At 34.0% G+C, this 22,645-nt stretch overlaps 1 protein-coding gene across 1 annotated transcript in view; it reads right to left on the bottom strand.

Annotated features, from left to right (window-relative positions):
* Positions 1-11,432, bottom strand: part of LOC119766396 — a 48,532-nt gene extending 37,100 nt beyond the window's left edge. Inside the window, exon 1 of the mRNA XM_038250912.1 lies at positions 11,232-11,432. Within this exon, the coding sequence (XP_038106840.1) occupies positions 11,232-11,432 (201 nt within the window). The remainder of the gene's footprint in view (positions 1-11,231) is intronic.
* Between the last annotated feature and the right edge of the window lie 11,213 nt (positions 11,433-22,645).

The raw sequence follows: 22,645 nt of genomic DNA on the forward strand, positions 1-22,645 counted from the left end.
TGCATTTTGGAACCATGGCGCAATGATCAGTACCGTGACCGAATGCCTGGCAACGCCGGCACTGGGTCAGATTCTGGCCATTGCCGCCATGTTTCTTAAAATGCTCCCACTTTACCCGTACATGGAACAAAAACTGAACTTTGTCCAAAAGTTTCAAATTGTTGATTTCATTTCTGTTGAAATGAATCAGATAAAATTGTGAAGTCAAACCAAAGCGAGAAATATTCCCGTTTGATTTTTTCTTCATTGGTATTACTTGGGATGGGGCAAAGCCAAGCAACACCTTAAGTTCGTTTTTGATCTCATCCACCGACAAGTCGTTGGAGAGACCTTTCAGGACCGCCTTGAATGGACGAGCATTCTTGGTCTCATACGTGTAGAAATTGTGTTTGTGGTTTTCAAATAACCAACAAAAGTTTGGTGATCTTGTAAAGATTCCGTCAACAAGCGACATTCTCCTCTTCGACCAAGCTGGAACGAAACCTTCAAATTGCAAGTTTCCTTGCAATTCTTCAGTTGCGTTCGAAAGCTGGCCAAATCGGAGACGGAAGTCACTACAATTGGCGGAGCCTTTACTCGTTTCTCGACGGCAGAAGGCTCAGTACGAGGAGAAGGATCCTTGTCAACAGTTTCGGATAAAACACCGAAACTGTTTGCCAATGGAATTGGAGGATTGACCTCACTTTCAGAATCAGAATCAGACCTCGGATGAGGCTGTTTTCTTTTCTGTTTCCGTTAGCCGGTTTAGCGTTCAAACGCTTCACCGACGTAACGACCAAATCTTCAGAAGATTTGCGTTTACCTTTGTTTTGACGCATTTTGCAAGCAAAGTTCTCTTAAAAAGATGGCTTCGTTTGTAAAATACAACAAAATTTCAGGTGGGGTTAGTCTTGAAAAGACTGTTTAGAATTTTGGAAAGTAACTCAGGTAGTTTTTAAAAAGACTGTGAATTTTGTTTGAAATAACTCTGAGCTTAGGTAGTAAAAAATACCGCAGCTCTAGTGTCCGTTCACCACGAAGGTTCGCAAGACACTGTATCTTGACATGTGATTTTCTGATTGATTTAGTGTCTCTGGCTAAGATGTAGGAAATTTCAGAAAAAAATAGCTACAATTTTTTTTTTTTAAAGAGCAGAACATTTTAAACAATTAATTTTTAAGCGTTCAAACTAATCATCGAATTTCCGAGATATCGTCAGTTATATGAATATGGCTAATTTGGTGAATTAGAAAAAATTATCATCCACACAATTTTAACTTAAAGACAATCCAACCTTAAAACTAAAATGTAGCAAATCACAACTTTTGATCAAATAGTTTGCTTTTAAAATAATGTTTTCTCCACAAATGCAAAAGAGCTTCTTTTTAAAAATATTGCATAAATAGAATTTCCCAAACATAAAATAAATGCAATTCTTAAATTTTCGGAGTTAAAAAAGTGAAATTCTTGAGAATCGAAAGAAATGAAAGAAATGAAAAAAAATGAAAGAAATGAAAGAAATGAAAGAAATGAAAGAAATGAAAGAAATGAAAGAAATGAAAGAAATGAAAGAAATGAAAGAAATGAAAGAAATGAAAGAAATGAAAGAAATGAAAGAAATGAAAGAAATGAAAGAAATGAAAGAAATGAAAGAAATGAAAGAAATGAAAGAAATGAAAGAAATGAAAGAAATGAAAGAAATGAAAGAAACGAAAGAAATGAAAGAAATGAAAGAAATGAAAGAAATGAAAGAAATGAAAGAAATGAAAGAAATGAAAGAAATGAAAGAAATGAAAGAAATGAAAGAAATGAGAGAAAGAAATGAAAGAAATGAAAGAAATGAAAGAAATGAAAGAAATGAAAGAAATGAAAGAAATGAAAGAAATGAAAGAAATGAAAGAAATGAAAGAAATGAAAGAAATGAAAGAAATGAAAGAAATGAAAGAAATGAAAGAAATGAAAGAAATGAAAGAAATGAAAGAAATGAAAGAAATGAAAGAAATGAAAGAAATGAAAGAAATGAAAGAAATGAAAGAAATGAAAGAAATGAAAGAAATGAAAGAAATGAAAGAAATGAAAGAAATGAAAGAAATGAAAGAAATGAAAGAAATTCAAGAAATTCAAGAAATTCAAGAAATTCAAGAAATTCAAGAAATTCAAGAAATTCAAGAAATTCAAGAAATTCAAGAAATTCAAGAAATTCAAGAAATTCAAGAAATTCAAGAAATTCAAGAAATTCAAGAAATTCAAGAAATTCAAGAAATTCAAGAAATTCAAGAAATTCAAGAAATTCAAGAAATTCAAGAAATTCAAGAAATTCAAGAAATTCAAGAAATTCAAGAAATTCAAGAAATTCAAAAAAATTCAAGAAATTCAAGAAATTCAAGAAATTCAAGAAATTCAAGAAACTCAAGAAATTCAAAAAATTCAAGAAATTCAAGAAATTTAAGAAATTCAAGAAATTCAAGAAATTTAAGAAATTCAAGAAATTCAAGAAATGCAAGAAATTCAAGAAATTCAAGAAATTCAAGAAATTCAAGAAATTTAAGAAATTCAAGAAATTCAAGAAATTCAAGAAATTCAAGAAATTCAAGAAATTCAAGAAATTCAAGAAATTCAAGAAATTCAAGAAATTCAAGAAATTCAAGAAATTCAAGAAATTCAAGAAATTCAAGAAATTCAAGAAATTCAAGAAATTCAAGAAATTCAAGAAATTCAAGAAATTCAAGAAATTCAAGAAATTCAAGAAATTCAAGAAATTCAAGAAATTTAAGAATTTCAAGAAATTTAAGAAATTCAAGAAATTCAAGAAATTCAAGAAATTCAAGAAATTCAAGAAATTCAAGAAATTCAAGAAATTCAAGAAATTCAAGAAATTCAAGAAATTCAAGAAATTCAAGAAATTCAAGAAATTCAAGAAATTCAAGAAATTCAAGAAATTCAAGAAATTTAAGAAATTCAAGAAATTCAAGAAATTCAAGAAATTCAGGAAATTCAAGAAATTCAAGAAATTCAAGAAATTCAAGAAATTCAAGAAATTCAAGAAATTCAAGAAATTCAAGAAATTCAAGAAATTCAAGAAATTCAAGAAATTCAAGAAATTCAAGAAATTTAAGAAATTCAAGAAATTCAAGAAATTCAAGAAATTCAAGAAATTCAAGAAATTCAAGAAATTCAAGAAATTCAAGAAATTCAAGAAATTCAAGAAATTCAAGAAATTCAAGAAATTCAAGAAATTCAAGAAATTCAAGAAATTCAAGAAGTTCAAGAAATTCAAGAAATTCAAGATATTCAAGATATTCAAGAAATTCAAGATATTCAAGAAATTCAAGAAATTTAAGAAATTCAATTTTTTTTAGAAATTCTGGTAAATTATGAAAAATTAAGATTAATTAAGAAACATTAAGCTATTGAAACAGATCAATTTCTACCAAATTTTCAAATCGTGAAGTTTCATATTGATGTTGCTCGCATTCATACGGTTTCTTCAAGTGACTAGACAAGACTTATTTTTTGAGCAATCAAATGAACCTGTTTGGAAGCATTCTACAAAAAAAGAAAGCGCACAAATCTCATTACATAAATCTCTCTTCATTAACGAAGCGACGTTTCACTCAACACAACATCTCACTTCAATGCATAAGAAGTGCATCATCATCATCGTCGTCGTCGTCGTCGTCGTCATTATGCACCATGCCCGGCAGCATAATCGCGCCTCTAGACAAACCACCCACTTCTTCCCATGCTGCGCCATCAGAAAACCGGTCGTCCCTCCTCGGAGTTATTAAACACTCCCGCCCGGTGCAGAAATCAGAAAGCGACAATTACCGGGGACGCACAATTTGCATATTTTCATCAGCAGCAAAGGGGGTGGAAGAGGGGTCCTGTGGGTGCTCAGCTGCAATCATCCCTCGTCCTTCTTCTGTTGGACGAAGCCATAAAGGATGCACCTTGTTTTTCTCACCAAATATCACCAAGTTTCGAATTGCACCAGAAGGGGCTTTTGGCAACGTTGTCTTGAACAGGTAAACAAATCGTCACTGTAGTGAAATATTTTGCAAAAATGTTACTTTTATGTTTTATGTTTTATGTTTTATGTTTTATGTTTTATGTTTTATGTTTTATGTTTTATGTTTTATGTTTTATGTTTTATGTTTTATGTTTTATGTTTTATGTTTTATGTTTTATGTTTTATGTTTTATGTTTTATGTTTTATGTTTTATGTTTTATGTTTTATGTTTTATGTTTTATGTTTTATGTTTTATGTTTTATGTTTTATGTTTTATGTTTTATGTTTTATGTTTTATGTTTTATGTTTTATGTTTTATGTTTTATGTTTTATGTTTTATGTTTTATGTTTTATGTTTTATGTTTTATGTTTTATGTTTTATGTTTTATGTTTTATGTTTTATGTTTTATGTTTTATGTTTTATGTTTTATGTTTTATGTTTTATGTTTTATGTTTTATGTTTTATGTTTTATGTTTTATGTTTTATGTTTTATGTTTTATGTTTTATGTTTTATGTTTTATGTTTTATGTTTTATGTTTTATGTTTTATGTTTTATGTTTTATGTTTTTTGTCATTTTCTTATAAATAGTCGCTTCTTTTTTGATTTTTTTAAATATTTTTTCATCCGGTGTCTTCCGATTTGTTTTCACTATCACCACCACAACAAACTGCAACTGTGCATCGAACCAACAGCGGCGTCGCACCAATAATGGAATTCATAAAAAGTGCAACTTTCTTCCTTGCAGCCCTGCCTCCCTCTATGGCCTATCCTGCATCGCCTCAGCCTGTTCTGTCTCTCTGCTCTACTTTTAAAATTCATGAACTTCAAAACGCAAATGAAAGAACTGGCTCATGCTCAGGCTGATGGGAAAAAGAGAATAAGATGAAGTGGATGCTGGAGGCAAGTTTAGTACACATTTCCGCTACCCTTTACCCCGCCGATCCACCCACACCCCACCCAGCTTCAAGTGAGGTAGTTTTGAGTGAAATACGCTTAAAATTCGATGGAAAGTGGCGCGAGGGAGGAAGGCACGAGCGGTAATGATTGAAAGAAAAATCGCTCGAAATATGTATGCACATAACTCAAAAGCGTTATTTGAATTGAATTGCATTCCATATTTCAAAGTAAAATTTCTGGCTTTTTCAGACTACCTACCGCCTTCAGCTGCGAGGAGCGTAGAGTGGTGGTTGGTTCTTTTCAAAAGCAGCCAGGCATCCCATCAGAAAGGGGTGTTTCTTGGCAATGGTGGGAGCAGGGAGGGAAAATGAGCAAGGCACGAGCAACAGCTGAGTTGTGAAGTGGCATTCCACAAATGGTGAATTGGTGGTACTGGTACTGGAATGTTATCGTTTTGACAAAAAAGGCTTAGAATTGATAAAATATTATTTAAATCGTTTGATGAGTTTACAGGAAGCGGTAGTCCGGTTTTTTTTTAAATTTTATTTGTTAATGTCTTGAAACAAAGTCGTAACAGTAAATTCTATTACATTTTAAAGTAACGTTTCGATATTTTTGCAAAAAAAAAAAAATAATACATTTTAGAATTAAGTAAAATTATGATTGAAACTTTTCTCACTAAAAAAAAATTAAAAAGATGATTTATAAAACAGTTCACAGGAATGTACATGACCTACTCCAAATATCTTTTAAAATCCTAAGAAATAACGATTCAGTAAAAATCTCAGCTCATTTTCCAAAAAAGTTCATCTATAAAAAAGAGTTCCGGTACTGAGACTCGAACCCAAGACCTTCGGCATTGTGAACCGTGCCTTTTTTATGATCGTTGTTGACTACTATTTTTTGCAGTCATAAAAACCATGTTTTCACAGTAAAAAATTGTGTAAATTTGGTAGGCGTAATTTGGAAGGTTGAATATTACCTCTTTTATGATGTAATTTTACCTCAATTAAGACTGAAAAAGTGACATTACATAAGAAAATTTTTAAAATTACACACTTTTAGAGGTAAATTACACATTTATTCTGACATTAAAGATATACCGCTTCCCAGACGTAATATTACCATGATTTTTTTTTAATTTTATTTGAAATAGTCATAAAAACCATGTCAACTTTATAAGTTAATTTTTCAAAGCTTTAAATCACAGAATTAGGACAAAAGCTTTAAAAAAAAATTACCAGCCTTAATAAAACACCAATATTTTAAAATATAACAAAATTACAACGAAAATATTCAAAGAGTTACGCATTTTGCGGATCTATAAGCATAAGCATAAGCATAAGCATAAGCATAGGTGCCCACCCGCAGTTGCTACTCCGTTATTGACCAGGACCTCCAGAAGTTACATCCACGAGCCGTGGAAGATGAGTGGGCGCTATCTTTCCTCGCTTCGCAACTTCTCAAAGGCCCCTATCATGCTGATCAATACCGGCGCCGGCCACGACCAGTGGTAGGGTCACGGGGAAGTGGATGGGAATGTTAGTCCGATACTTGAGTGATAGAGACCGCCCAATCGACTGCTTCTCCGACAAAGTATCACATGAGTTTTGAGGGTGTTAGTAGATGGGTATGAGGTCAGGATTCACGAGTGGCAGTGATGTGACCATGAGCATTTTGTTTATCGGTTGAAAATTTTAAATCTTGGGCAGCCGGCTGCGGAAAGATAATAAATTGATTATTTAAAAAAGTTTTTTAATCGAACGCGTGCCAACCGAGCAGAAGTGCTATGGGCAGGACTTTTCAGTAATTTTTTACTGTTTGTACAATTTAGATGACGCGATCAATGAATTTAAACGTAAAGAAAACAGGACACCACGTAACCGATTGTAATGAAATTAAAACAATATCTTAAACGAAATAAACCGGCGGCGTGCCTCCCAATCAACGATGATAAAAGAAGGACTTATGAAAAAAAATAAAAAGCTCAGAAAAACACGTTGCAGAGTAACCGCAAGGTCCCGCTTTTCACAATTGAATCAGAAAATTAAAAAACGTGCGCTGATGGTCTATCCTAAATGTCAGCGTGTCTTTCGATAAACGATTCTATAGAAATGAGTTTTCCACCGTGAAAATTTAACACATTATTTGGATTGGTTCTATCTACTGGTACAGTTGACAAACTAACGAAACGACAGCAAAATGGTCAAGAACGCGTATACTTAATGTATGTATGTATGTATGTATGATCCCCATACCCGCAGGCAACTTGGTCCTGGAACACATGTGAGCGCTAGGTGAACAATTCGATCATCTTTTACTCTGTAATCTGTACACCCACGTGCATAAGTTTTTTTGCACGAATTTTTATGCTACAAATACCGGCGCATAGATCAAAATGGTTTCCCGCTTCCCTCCCCAAGCGCCGGAAATTTGTAGCGGGTGTAGGGACACTTCGTATAGACGCCCTTGCTCCCATCACGTCACTGAGGGTATGGAGCGACGAGAAATTAATAAGCATGCCCCCCCAGTCGAACCTTCATTAGAGAAGCAGGCAATCCACAACTCACAGCGAACGACCGAGGGAACACCCTACCGCGTATATAATAAGGTTGGCGTAGTTGTCTTGATTGTTTTGTGCGTATGATAGAATAAGTGAGAGTTTTTTGTGTTAAAAAAAAAGAACGGGCTCACCAAATAAGAAAACATCAAATCTTGATCCAATCCAGCCTTCAAACTTCAGGTTTCCAATGATGACAAGTTCCAGCTTCTTGGAATTGAACCGCGACGTCCATTTACTGTTACTGTTGCTGCTGGGGAATGCTGACCGTGATGAAAACCAGAAAGGAACACCAAATTTTGAAGCTGTCACAAGTTCTTCAGATCTTGAGTGATGACTTTGAAGGTTTTCCCGTTGAAAGGTTCCGTGGTTCCTCTGCCAATTGTAAAACAGTTGCTCAGGTTCTTGGCATGGACACTGAAACGCCGTGAGCCGTTCCTCTCTACACTTTCACTTTTGAATTCGAACATTCAAATATTCTTATTTAATACTCCGCTAGAACCACTACCGGGGCACTTCCACAGCAACCAACACCAGTACCGGAATCACCGGAATCTGCCGGAATCACAATTTTGGAACAAATATTCAAAGAAAAAAAACGACAGCGAAAATCTTTGACGTCCTTCTTCGAGCGTAGCTTACTTCGATCATCCGGTCAAGAACGCGTATACTTAATAATTAAATAATGACCCTATAACGATTATTTTCAATGAGATATGATTTGGATTTATCGACCGATTCTGTAGATTTTACGCGGTTTTAAATATTTATTGTGATAAATATGAAAAAAAGAACAAATTCACTCATTCACACTCTCATACACACATAAACTAATTTACATTTTTAGACTTCAACATTACAGCTAGAAATATTTTTTTGCAATTTACCCGACGCCGTACCTTCTGATCAACGGTGATACAGGAAGGGCTTTTAAAATCACAAAACAATTAATGTAATCTTAATTAAAGCACAAAAAAACCCAATCACTGAAAAAATGACGCTCGAAACACGAATAATCCTGCAAGGCGTGCGCGCTGCCTCACCATCCAAATTCGACTCTTTAAAAGAACTTATTAAAAGTAAAAAACGCGTGAAATAAAAACGAAAGTAGTGTTTAATTTATCAGAGTAACAAAATTGATCGAAAACGTATAGAATTTATTGATTACGATAATTACGTTTTGCGTGGTGATGTTTTGTATACTTATTAACCTTTGAAGCTAAAAATTAAAGTTATAATCAAAAAGATTTTTTCACGCAACCGTTCACTAATGAGCCGAAACAACATAAATAGATATCTTAAAAAAGCTTCTTGAAATAAAAACCTTGAACAAACATGTTTTTTAATAAAAATAAAATAACTAAATAATCACAAAAAATTATAATAACATTACATTGAATGATAATTGGCAACACTTTCTAAACAACATCTACAACCACATTCAAACATAGTTGTGTGGATCAGTAACTGTTGTTTTGGCTCAATCTCATTCACTCAAGCACTCACCCTCAAACATTCCCAAGTAACATTTTTTTCCAGGAGTTCTACAAGAGCTCTTCAAGATAGCTGCAGCATAGCAGTTTGGACCGCGGTAGAATAAAATTCTCTTCAAAACTTCTTCAGGAGTTTGGAAGAGTACTTGAAGAGAGTTTTATCCTACCGCGGTCCAAACTGCTATGCTGCAGCTATCTTGAAGAGCTCTTGTAGAACTCCTGGAAAAAAATGTTACTTGGGATTCGCACTTCTACATTCACAGAACAATTTCCTATTGGAATTGGCTCACCCGATTTTGTGGCGTCCCACCAGCATCAGCACCCAAAAACAAGTTTCCAAAGAGTTATGCATTTTGCGGATCTATAAACTAAAAATTCAACAATTTTGCTAAATAGTCCAAATTATTGTATGCCCAATAATAAATATAATGCTTAAAAACTCCGTTGTATAAATTCGACTGTTCCACTTTTTTAATTACCAAATTTTAATTTCTTAACAAAGTATAAACACTTGTGCAGATAAAGGCTTTAAAAAAAGCTGATGTATAAACTGGTTTTTGTTATTAAAGTGTGAATTATAATAAACCCGAACAGATGGTAATAACTAAATTCATGTCATTTCAATAACAAATACTGTTAAAATAACAAAAAGTGTTATGGAATATTCTTGCAAAATCCATTTTTGCATAAGAGTTCAATTACAGTTTATGTTATCATAACAAAATTTGTTATCGGTCTGATATTGATTGAAAGCCAGAACAACATAAGAATAACATTTTTCGTTATGGAAGAATACTTCAAACTGTTATTAGGATGATCGGATTAGTTGTTAAAATAACAAAAAATAATAACAAAAATTTGTTCGAAGAATATCTAAAAATGTTATTTGTCTGTTATTACAATAACAATCCAATAACAAAAAAAATCATAACGACGAATAACAAATCTTGTTAAAAATAACATAAAATGTTATTGGCCTAGTATTTTCCAATATCAAAACAAGTTATTCCCGCGTTATTTTCGTCTGCTCGGGAATAAATTTCGTAGAAAAATTAAAATTGAAGTATTTTCAATGTTATGTCATTAAATGTTTTTTAAATAACATTTCAAATTGAACCCACTTATCTAATTCGTTTTTCTGAATTTTTAAAAAGACACGTTTTTCTGTAATTTGTAGCTCAAAACCGTCAAGTCGTCGCCGTCGTGCTAACTTGTCGTACGTGCATTTTGGGCCAAATTGAGTTAAGAATGCCATTTTGTGCATCTCACAATGCCACATCTTTTGACCTTCACAGTTCCTCTAAATTCGATTTCAATCCTAAAATATTCAATGAAAACCAAAAATGCTCCGAAAATTTTTGTCACTTTTCATATGAAAGTTGTTTCAATCTTGTCGTGCTATCTTGTCACTCCCTGAAATTTGATGCAAGTGCGACAAATGGCCAAAGGGATTTCAGGTCAGGATGCGTTTGACGCACGTACAAGGTAGATTACCGTAAACATTTGTAATTATAACTCGGGACTCCAGCAACTAACTTCAACCAAACTTCGGGACAATGCACAGAATGGTCAGCCAAACAAAACGTATTTGTTATTGTTTACATTGCGTGCTCTCGTTTTTGTTTATTCAAGGTCAAACATTAAAACGCGTTTTTCTCGGAACGTCGAAATGACGGGTGCGACAAGATACAAGACGACGTCGAAGTTATAGAAATTCGGTTCCAGGTCCGATTTTTTGTCGTACTCAAAATTCCGAAAGCGTGTTTTTCATGAGGCCGATGCAAATATTTTTTAAAGTTTTTGTCTCTTGGCTCTGGCCGGGGTCGAAGGGGGAGGGTGAGGAGGGGCAAAAAACTTAAAAAATATTTAAATTCGAATAACAAGCCATGTTCAGTACTTCAACCATCACCTTGGCAAAGTGTTACTTCAACCACATTGGTAAACTATGCGCAAGTTGAAGAGCAAAACGATGTGAAATCATACAGCTAAAACTGGAAACAATTTTTCAGCGAACTCGTCAAAAATATTTCCCTCTCTTCTCTGCGTTACCCGTCACTCCAAAGTGCAATTCATATTGTTTCCATTTTGAACACAGTACAAAAGTCTTGAAGGGATGAAGGGGGTGGGGAAACGTAGAAATTGTTGCTTCCATATCGCTTTGGCGTAGTTTTCTGGAAAAGTTTTCGAGCATTACTTCTCTGCTCACCTGGTTTCAATTATTAATGGTTTACGATTTCAATGCTAAAAATATGCAGTGAAGAAAGTCAAAAACTGTTGAACAAAGTCCTCACCATAACCTCATATTTCAAACTTTGTTTGTCCTCCTCAGAAGAGTTCCACGCTCGATGGACCGCGTCAACAGCTTCCACAAACACGTCGAGCACATCACTCGATCGAGAGGATTTCCCGCTGTTCCGGGGGTCGTAGGCAGCAAAATAAACATCTGTCCATGCGAAACACTCGACTCCCACCCTCCGGAAGAGTGAGGACATCTTTGCCACTTGTGAAAATCGTCTTGCCAACAGTGTGGCATCGCTCCCCCTTCCGAGAGTGGAGCCTTTGTTAAAAAGCTAACAAATGTTGTTATCTCATAAATGGTTCCACTTTTGATTCCGTCCCTCTGACCTCTTTTTCGCAAGACCGGAGGAGACCCGGTTCCAGTCAAATGGAGCACGCAGACATTCACAGAAAGGGGAGCAGAGACATCGAATGTCACTTTGGCCAGGGCGAGAATGGTGTGTTTCATTGCTAACGTTCCTCGCCCCACATTTGCCCCCACGATTTTCGGAAGCTCGTCTGCTGACACCTCCCGGAGCTTCTCGGTTTCTGCTGGCAGTGAGATTGCACTAAGAAATGGGTTGAGTGGTGTGAGGGCTGCACCAGCTGATGCGCTCACAGTTCGTTATGTTGAGGAAATCCATGCAGGCATTCTGGTATTTTCTCAGCACGTGAGATAATATATGTTACCGGTGGGTGGAGGGACATTGCACATATAGCTAAGCGTTATCAAGTAGAAATTTTTGTTAAATTTAAGTAATTGTTCGCAAACTCACACAAAATCGGAACAAGTTGCCCCGACCCCTCTTCGATTTCCGTGAAACTTTGCTCTAAGAGGTAATATTTGTCTCTGAGCACGATTCCAATTTACTATATCTCGTGACGGTGGGGTGGTACGACCCCTTTCATTTTTCTGGATTTGAACTAAAAAAAAATAAGTTTGATTTTTTTTTATTTGTTTAAGGGGACAAAACCCACAAGTTTTGAGCCATTGATAAGATAAAAATTTGCGACCAATTTTAGCTTCAACACTTTTTTTTTTTTTTGAAAAAATAGACATTTTACTCGAACATTTTTTTTTTTGTTTCAATTTCAGTTCAGTAAAATCAAATTTGAAATCGAAAAGAATTAAACAGTTTTTTTTTTATATGGTGCATTATTTTCAAGATAAAGCCACTAAAAGTTTAGTATTAACTGAAAAATTTGAGTTTTTAGATTTTTTTTTTTAATAGTTTCCATGATTGTCCATTCCTGATTTTTTTTTCGAAAAGTTCGTGAAATGTTTAATTAAAAAAAACTTAAAAGATATTGAAGATTGTACCTCTGGTTGCTAAAAAACAGCCTCAAAAAAGAAAAAAAATCGAAGAAAAATTAAAAGGTTAAATTTTCAGATCATTTCGAAAACAAAAATTTCTAAATATTGAAATCAAGACTAACACTTCAAAAGGGCCAAAATTTCAATGTTACGCCCTTTTGAAATGTTAGTCTTGATTCCAAAATTTAAATAAAATACTTTGAAAAAACGATCATAAGTTTCTGAGACTTTGGTACTAGAAAAAAAGGCTGTTTGGATGAAACTTTAAAAGCCTAAATTTTATTGTTTCTTTTATTCGCTGTATTTTAGCACGGTCCAATCTTCAATGTCTCTAAGGCAATTTTATTGGCAATATTTCTCAACCTTTCCTAAACTATAATCAGGAATTAACAATCATTGAAATAAAACTATTTTCAAATAAAATCGAAAGACTGGATTTTTTCAGTTAAAATTAAGCTATAAGTGAGCAGTTCTCTCAGGTTTCGGTCATTCGATTTTTTTGTATTTTTTAATCCGACTGAAACTTTTTTGGTGCCTTCGGTATGCCCAAAGAAGCCATTTTGCATCATTAGTTTGTCCATATAATTTTCCATACAAATTTGGCAGCTGTCCATACAAAAATGATGTATGTAAATTCAAAAACCTGTATCTGGTATTTTCTGGTATGTTTTAGAGGACATCAAATGCCAACTTTTCTGAAATTTCCAGAATGGGCAAAAAATCTTTGAACGAGCTATGATTTTTTGAATCAATACAGATTTAAAAAAATGAAATATTGGTCGCAAAAACTTCATTTTTCGATGTAAAATCGAATTTTCAATCAAAAAGTACTTTAGTGAAAATTTGATAAAGTACACCGTTTTCATGTTATAGAAATCTTTAAGTAATTTTTTTGAAAATAGTCGAAAATAGTTATTCATTTTTTTAAATAAGTGCTCATGTTTGCACATTTTTGGAAAAAATATTTTTGAAAAACTGAAAAAAAATTCTCTATATTTTGCTAATTTGAACTTTGTTGATACGACCCTTAGTTATAGCCATACAATGGTTTAAAAACAGGAAAATTGATGTTTTCTATGTCTCACCCAATCAACCCATTATTTTCCAACGTCGATATTTTAGCAAATAATGGTCCGATTCACAATGTTAAAATATGAAACATTCGTAAAATTTTCCGTTTTTTTTTCGAAAACAATATTTTCAAAATTTTTAAATCAAGACTAACATTTCAAAAGGGTTAAACATTCAAAATAACGCCCTCTTGAAATGTAAGTCTTGATTTAAAAATTTTGAACATATTGTTTTCGAAAAGATCGGAAAATTTCACGAATGTTTCATTTTTTAACATTGTAAATCGGACCATTAGTTGATGAGATATCGACGTTAGAAAATGGTTGGTTGTTTGGCTTAGACTTGGAAAACATCAATTTTCTTGTTTTTAAACACTTGCATGGCAATATTTCAGCAACTAAGGGTCGTATCAACAAAGTTCAAAAAAGCAAAACGTAGAGAATTTTCTCAGCTTTTCAAAAAAAAAATGTTTTTAAAGCTGGGCAAACATGGGCACTTATTTAAAAAAATGAATAACTGCGACTATTTTCAAAAAAGATACCTGAATATGGCTATAACTTGAAAACGGTGCTCTTTATCAAAATTTTACTTCAGTACTTTTTGATTGCAAATTCGATTTTACATCGAAAAAAGAAGTAGAACATTTTTTGCGACCAATATTTCAATTTTTTGAAAAAAATCTGTATTGATTCAAAAAATCATAGCTCGGTCAAAGATTTTTTGCCCATTCTGCAAATTTCAGAAAAGTTGACATTTGATGTCCTCTAAAACATATCAAAATATAAAAAAAAATAAAAATAGATTTTTTTTGCAAATCAAGTTTTAGGGAAAAAAAGTGAAATAAATAATCACCAAAAATTGTTTTACCGTGTATCATTTTTTTTTCAGTGTAGTTCGTATCTATACCTACAACTTTGCAGAAGAAACCAAATCGATCAAAAAATTCCTTCAAAAGATACAGATTTTTGAATCTTCATACATCGTTTTTGTATGGACGAACTTTAAAAGACGTCTGTTCATGTTGAAGGCTTTATTGAGAATGATCCTAAAGTTACAATGTTGGGACCTCAATAGCTTAGTCATAGCTTGCTAAGTCATAGACTACTTAAATCTTAGCTAAGCTAGTATATTACAACATTTCGGTCCAGCTGCCAAATTTGTATGGAAAATTATATGGACAAACTAATGATGCAAAATGGCTTCTTTGGGCATACCGAAAGCACCAAAAAAGTTTCAGTCGGATTAAAAAATACAAAAATTAAAATTCTAAAAAAAATACCAATTTCGTAGAGAATTGCTCAAGTGGTGATGTCTTGAAAACGATGCACCTTATCAAAAAATCTGTAACGTACTTTTTGATTGCGAAATTTGAATTTACAATAAATCTGATGTCAAACAAAAATTTTCTAGTAAAATTTCTATTTTACAAAACAAAATTTTAAAAATTTAAGGAGCCTTGTATTGGTGAACCCTTTACAAAAAATTGCTTCTTTAGTCACAGATATTTCATTCTTAATTGGTTTGTATGTATTTGTTCACCAGTTTTCAGAATTTTACGAAAAGGATTTTTGAAAAGTCCAGCAAACTTCTCTGAACGTTTGTTTTGGCTCTTGCACTGCTTGAAAAAGGGGACGTTTCTTAAATAGAGAAACAATCCAGATAATTTCGTTATTTTAAATATATAAACTTTTGCAAAATTTGCTGTTATTTACGCAAAAAAAAACTTCAAAAATCAAACGATTTAGATTTTGAGGTTAAAACATCAAAAAACAGGATAAAGTTGTCAAAATTATCTTTAAAAAAAAAACGTTTTAGGGAAATTCTGATAACTCGTAAAGAATACAAGAATACAAACCCTTTATATTATCAAAATTGTTGTTTGTGCTTTTCTACAACTTTGTAGAATATTGGTATACTCTTAAAATAACCTTGCAAATTTACAAAAAAACACGTAATTCAAAAATGAAACTGTTTCTTTTAATTGAAAAAAAAAATACCTCTCTTGCTGGCAGATTTGAAAAGTATTAAATTTCCAGTTACAGTTCATTTCAGTTCAATTTAAGAATTATTGCTCAATTTCAAAGTCATTTGGTTGATACTAAAACATATTTTATTTAGTTTCGTTTCATTTGATTATTTATCTAGAATTAAATTTTAGTAAATTATTTGAAAAATATTTGATATTTGTTTCTACGATAGAGTGTCAAAATTTACATTGTATGATGTATGATAACATCTCAGGAATTCCAGGAATTTAATTTTGATGTAAAAAGTGGATTCAAAATAATCTAAAAATTATTAAACCCTCCCAATGTTGTTTAAGTATTATTTATTAACTTTTAGTTTTTTTTCTTATTTTTGCTTTTTTCCAAGTTTTCTGTCATATTTTGCGACAATTATCATTTCAATTTAAAAAAATACGTGGATCGTTTTCTGGAACATTACAAATGTTACTATAAACATAAAAACAAATGTTGGTAGCAAATAGACAGAAGCACAAAAACTTTTAACTTTTTTGAAATAGTGGACCAGTTCATGATTTGTACCCTCCTGGATGGCTCTGCTCTACTGTGGGTGGGTTGAATGGTATTCTGGAGGATCAAATTATGGGAAATGGGACAGTTTTTTTTTATTTTGGATAGAATCCTTTTCTTACCCTGAATTACCGACAGTTGTTCTTCCAAAATAATTGATACTATATGAATTGATAAACTTTTAATTTCAAACCCACCTGATTCAACGTTTCCAAGTCTAAAACGATGCAAGTGCAGCAAGTCATCCTTTGTCGGCAGCTTCGTCGAATGGGGTAGCATCATCTCATGTGAATACTTATTCCCTGTTCTTGGATGGAATCATCAGCCATCCCCACCCACTCTGGTACCGAAAAGGCCAAAGGTATTGCCACGTTGTGGTGCATTCTGCGAGCTACGTTGCATTTGCAGACAGACAAGCAAGAGTGTCGGAACGATGAGAAGGCAGTTTTTCAGTGCTTGGAAATAGGAAGAGAAATGTTGCATCGACATCGGGACATCAAAAGAAATAAATGTATTTTTTGAGTTAACTTTTTCGAAGGAAATGAACTTGCCGGACTTCGATGCATGACATGAGTAAGTTTTTCGGATAGTTTCATTCAATTTGAAAGACGGGAAGGTATTTTTACGTGTCATTGCTTTGGACAGGAAGTGCAGGCCATTTGCTGTCTTTCAGACACTTTAGATGACTTTGCAATTGATTGAATGGTTGTCTTTTTTATATTTTTTTAAATGTTTTATCATTTTTTGGGAATTAATGGCAATGTAAACTTATTGTTTAATCGTGCTATATTTAGTCAAGAATTCAATTTTCTTTTACAATACTTTCAATATTTCAAAACTTCCAAAACTCAATTAGCCAAATCGTAAAGATCAATCATATACAAACACTTTAGTCCAATTGCCCAGCCCCCTCAAAATCAACTCATGCTGTAATTCAAACAAAAAAAATAACATCAATTGCCATTCAAGCTCGAGAGCTGGGTTGGAAGGTGAAAGCACTTTCCCAAAACAGTCGCCATTCAATCCTTATTGCTGGCTGGCACACCGGTTTATCAACACGAGCCGGACAACCGAATCCGTCGACTTTGTGGTGCGCCTTTTTGCTGTCGGTTCTGAGACGAAGACGAAGGCTAAAAACCCAAACAAATAACTCACTTTCTTGGGCAAATGTTTACCCCTAAGGAAAGGAGGAGGAGGAGCGACGTCAGTATACCAAAAGTTGGGACGTCGTCTTAGGGCTGGCCGCATTGTTCGGGCTGGTCCTGGTATGGTTCCACAACTTCACACACAATTAGAATAAATCCTCTTTTGCTTTGGTTCTAAATGGCTTCATATGCTAGGTTCGCTTGTTTATCGTCTCGATATTTTGTTTTCTTTCTTCGCTTTGTTGGATTGTGGAACATTTTGGATGGATTTGTGGACATAAAATGTAAAGTATTACATTTTATAGTATCTTTTCACTTTAGTTAGATTGTTTTGAAGAAGCAAATATTTTAAAAAAAATCTTTATTTCAATTTTCTAATTATTTATGGTTTCCAGGTACATTGAACAGTTTTGCTGCTTTGAACCTTAAAAAGAAATTTCAATGCTTTTGAGTTGCAATGATTTTTTTAAATTCATAATTTGTTTTAAGGTAATGCAGGGAATGTTCTTTTGGGAACCTAAAAATTAAATATTCTGCTAGTCTGATGACACCGTGAAAGAGAAGCTTTTCCTCGACATTATGCAAATAAAATCAAAAAATTTCGTCGGAGTGCAACTTTTGTTATTTCAAAAAAAAGGTAAAAAATTGTCGAAAAGCCTGGACGTAATTTTAAAACAAACAATTGCAAGCAAACCCTTTATGTTTATTCATCAAAATTATTGTTTTTAACAATAAGCCATAAACATGTCGAGCATACACCTTTACAGCTATTTGTGACACTTTGACTTTGGAAAGTTTCACAGAAATCGAAGAGGAAACAGAACAAATGCTGTGTGATTTGCCGGAGAATGACTCATTTTCGACTCATTTTGGGTTTTAATACGTTTTTTGGGATTTCAAAGTTTAGTAATCAAATGCAAATGCAAGAATTGAAAAACTTTCTTTTTTGTGTACCTATTTTTAATTATCACGTACAACTTTTTCGCAGTCAACATGTCGATTATAAATTCACTACTCGAATATGATTTTTCGAATATTCACATGCCCATTTTGTATAATACGTCCTCAAAATTGTATTACACCTTTTATAGATAAACATTATGATACTAACTGGCTTCTTTTTCATAGGGAATGCATGGAAAAAATCAATTCAATTTAAAATAAATACAGAGTCAAAAATCTATAAAAATTATAAATTCTATAGAATAACCCTTTTACCAAAAAAAAAAAAGTTTAAAAAAAAGAAGAATGAAGAATGTATTGTTTGTCTTGGAATTTGTTGGCTACCCGAGCAAACGGAAATAACTTGGGAATAACATTTTTGGATATTTGAAAATTCAAGGCTAATAACATTTTATGTTATGTATAACATGATTTTTTATTTGTCGTTATCAATTTTTTGTTATTGTAATAACAGACTATATCATTTTTAATAACTCTTCGAACATATCTTTGTTATTATTTTTTTTATTTTAGCAACTAATCCAATCATCCCAATAACAGTTGGAGGTAGTCTTCCATAAAAAAAAATGTTATTCCAAAGTTGTTTTGGCTTTCAACCAATATCAGACCAATAACAAATTTTGTTATGATAACATAAACTGTTATTAAACCCTTATGCAAATTTGATTTTTCAAGAAGATTCCATAACACTTTTTGTTATTTTTGCAATAGTTGTTATTGGAATGGCATGAATTTTGTTATTACCATCTGCCCGGGTAGGAATCTAGAAAACTGAAAAAAGGACTTCAAAAGAAATAAGTAATTAGTATTAGTAATTTAGTAAAATAAGTACAAAGAATATATTTTCATGTTGTTTTGGGTTTAATTTAATTTAAAAAATTCCATTTTTGAATTTTTTTTGAAATTGAATATGTCTTTATTGAACTTTCTTATAATAGTTACATTTCTTTTACATGCTAAGTGGTATGGCCTAATGCTCTTCATCTTTGTTGTATTTTTCGTTTTATTATTAACTGATCACATTTATTTTATTTACTTCAAATTGTTTTACATTGTTGCATTGAATCGAATACATTTGGGTAAAAAAAGAAAAAAAAAACACTTTTACAACTAATCCTAACTTAAAACTAAAAAAAAAATTCATTGAAATATTCAAAATCACTAGAACGAGTAAACTACGAACTGTATCTTAAGATGAATGCTCCAAGCGTTCTTACTTGTTCTTGGCGAGTTTTGCAACCACGCAGTGTTGTTCTCATCTCGATGAAAATGTTCAGAAGTTCTTGTGGTGAAAACAGGTCACTACTGCCTTCACCCGTTGATGTTGGTTGGTTTTCCCTCGGTTGCTGACTGAAGCCAGGAGGTGTTGTATTCTCTGCAACTTTTTGCCGCTGATTCAACGGCAATGGCTGCAGATTTGGAACCACTCGAACAGATCCCGCTCCTGGTGACGCCAAAGCAGGAAAATCCACGTCCGTGAAAGTTGGTGGTGTTTTGCGACGATTTGGTTGGTGCCTCGTCGTCGCTTGCTGCCGAATTTTTACAAACTCAGCACGTTTTGGGCAGCTTCGATTCTTGGTAGAATGGTCGCCGCCGCAATTGAAGCATTTCGCTTCGATGTTCTCGTTGATTGTTTCGCAAGCTTGAGTTTTGTGCTCACCTCCGCAGGTTGCACAACGACTCTTGATGAAACAGTTCCTTCCACCATGCCCAAACTGCAAGCAGTTCGAACATTGTGTCACGTCACGGTGCACTGGACGATAACGTTCCCAAGTCACGATGATGTTGAAAATTGCCCGAACTGCTTTCAGCTCAGACGGCGTTGTCGATCCTCTCTCGAGATGAACCAGGTACAGTTGATCACGATACTTGATGTCCTTGTTGTGTCTCGTCATCTTGAAGACTTCGATCACGTTCAACTTCAGAGTTTTGAGCTCTTCTTTCAGCACACTCACATCCATGTCGTACAGGCCTCGGAGGACCTGTTTCATGGGGCGTTTACCTGGATCGTCATGGCTGTGGTATTCAATCTTTGTGTTGTTCAGGAAATCCCGAACGTAGTTGTAATCCTTTCTGGTAGGTAGCAGAATTTTGAGTCCATCAGCACACAAGCGAATGGAAGCTCGTAAAGCACCAGATTTGATAAACCCGGTCAGCCACTTTCGCACCGAATCCGATGACGATGTTTTCACAAAAATGGGTGGCAACTTTTCCCGTCGTTCAAATTCTTCCTTCTCGCTCACGTCCACAGGGAGGGTAGCGAACTGGTTTCCAGACGAATTTTGAGCGTCCTTGCTCAAACTGCCTGGCTTTGCAGGTAGCGCTTCGGCATTCTTTAGCTTCTTCAAATCTGCCGATCCTGCTGGTGAGGACCGCCTCTTTTTCTTGCCGTGAGGCATTTTTGTACTTTTAAAGCACTTTTCAGGAGCTAATATCCAGGAGTACCTCACTGATCGGTTGTCCACAAAGGAATTAAAAAAATTCCAATCTTTTAAATAAAACATTAATTTCAATCTCAAAAAACTTTACAGATTTTTCAATTAGGTTTATTGAGCAATCTTTTGATTTTTTTTAAGGAATTTTTGATTTACAGTACCGCAATTTTGTTTTCGCTAAGCATTTTGTTTTAGTCAAATCTTTTTTTTGAAAACTAACAATTTCAAAGTAACTGAAATAACGTAAAATGCAATTGTCTAATGTCAGAGTTGCATTCGAAAACTTTTCTCATGTTTGTTTTGAAAATGTCTTATCAAATCAACATTAAATATTTAAATCCAAAATGTTTAAATGTTTACAGCAAGAGTCTTGATTGCTTCAAGAAAACTCATTCACTTGACGTGCGAGTACAAATTGAATACGACGCAAAACTGCTTTGATATATTCCTATCGTTTGTCTCTTCCACACCAATCGCTACTGAAAACTCTCTCTTTGCTCTCCCTCTCACTGCAATCGGTTAGTACAGCGGTTGCGCCATGTCACTCAAAGTTGACTCAAAATAGTCAGTGATCGACTTTGTTTTGATCATTTAATAAACTTACAAAAAACTTATATAAAAACAAGTGAGCGCCTTGCTGCTATTTTGTTCTCCTCCTTACTCTCCACTCTGAGCATGTTCGTTAGTGACTCGGGTCGACGGATGGAATAGACTAAGAAATTCACAAAGTATTTGTATCGCCTCGTGGCGCGGTGGTTAGCGGCTTCGGCTGCCGATCCCTTAGTTGCTATGGAGCGCGGGTTCGATTCCCGCCTTATCCTCCTGGCCTTCTATCGGATGGGGAAGCAAAACTTCGTTCCATTTGCATAAAAGAGGTTTTGAGTGAGTTACCACACATTCGGACTTCGGATGCCTAGAAAGGAGCAAAAACTTGCAACAGAGACCACAAACGACACGGGGGTCGTTAAAGTGGATTGCTTTGCTTTTTTTTTGTATCGCTGAGCGAGGCGATTGGCCAAGACGCTGACAGCTAGCGGTTCGTGTTCGCTCACGAATGGTCCAGTCGGCCAAGATTCGTTCGGCGATGAGTGAGTGCTTTGTGATCTTTGAACTGAAAATCAGGACGTTTTGGTGAATTGTATTGATTATTTATTAATTATTAATTTAATAAGCTTAAATATTTCCCATAAAAAATAGGACTAAGAAAACAAATTGTGGTGATTGAGAGTTCATTTTTTAACAATACTTTTCAATTCATTTGGTGTTTTATTATAACTCATCACTAAATGTTCAACCATTTGACCACTGTCGAATCCATTGCCGTCACAAATTCACGGCGTCTTTCCCTTCAGAATCCTGGTAACGACGTTCAGACACTGTTACGCGCGCTCACACACTCACACAAACAAACTCCGGAAAGCTCCGGAATATTGGGTCAATAAAGTTTTATTTTCCTCGGTCGCTTTCTCTCGGCAACCCAAAAGCTGATGCGGAACAGTTGTTTTGCTCCAAATGTTTGTTCGGTTGATATGCCTAATCCGAGAGGAAAACGAAATGCTTGATTCGGCACCAACACGGCGGGGCATTCCATTCTATTGGGGACGGTGTGGAGCCCCGGGATTAGACGGACAATTGCTGATGGTTTGTGCGAGTGTGCTTACCAGAGGCTGGTCTAATGATTGAAGGTATTAATTTGAACGAATAGTTTGCGCTAACTTTTGATCAAATTAGGGTGATCATTAAGGTTGAAAAATAATTTAAAGTGGCAGATATAAGTAAGAATAATTAAAAAAAACTTAGTAAAGTTCATTTAAAAATAAAATCACGATGCATAAAATCCACTCGTAGTAAGTTTTTGTAATATTTTTTTTATTAAACTTTAGAAAGTTCAAACTAGGTTGTCAACCTAGCAAATCAAATCCTGCTGATGAGAATGTCCTCACACCTGAGGAACAAGTTTCGTGA

This window comes from Culex quinquefasciatus, chromosome 2 (genome assembly GCF_015732765.1).
Source record: "Culex quinquefasciatus strain JHB chromosome 2, VPISU_Cqui_1.0_pri_paternal, whole genome shotgun sequence".
NCBI lineage: Eukaryota > Metazoa > Arthropoda > Insecta > Diptera > Culicidae > Culex > Culex quinquefasciatus.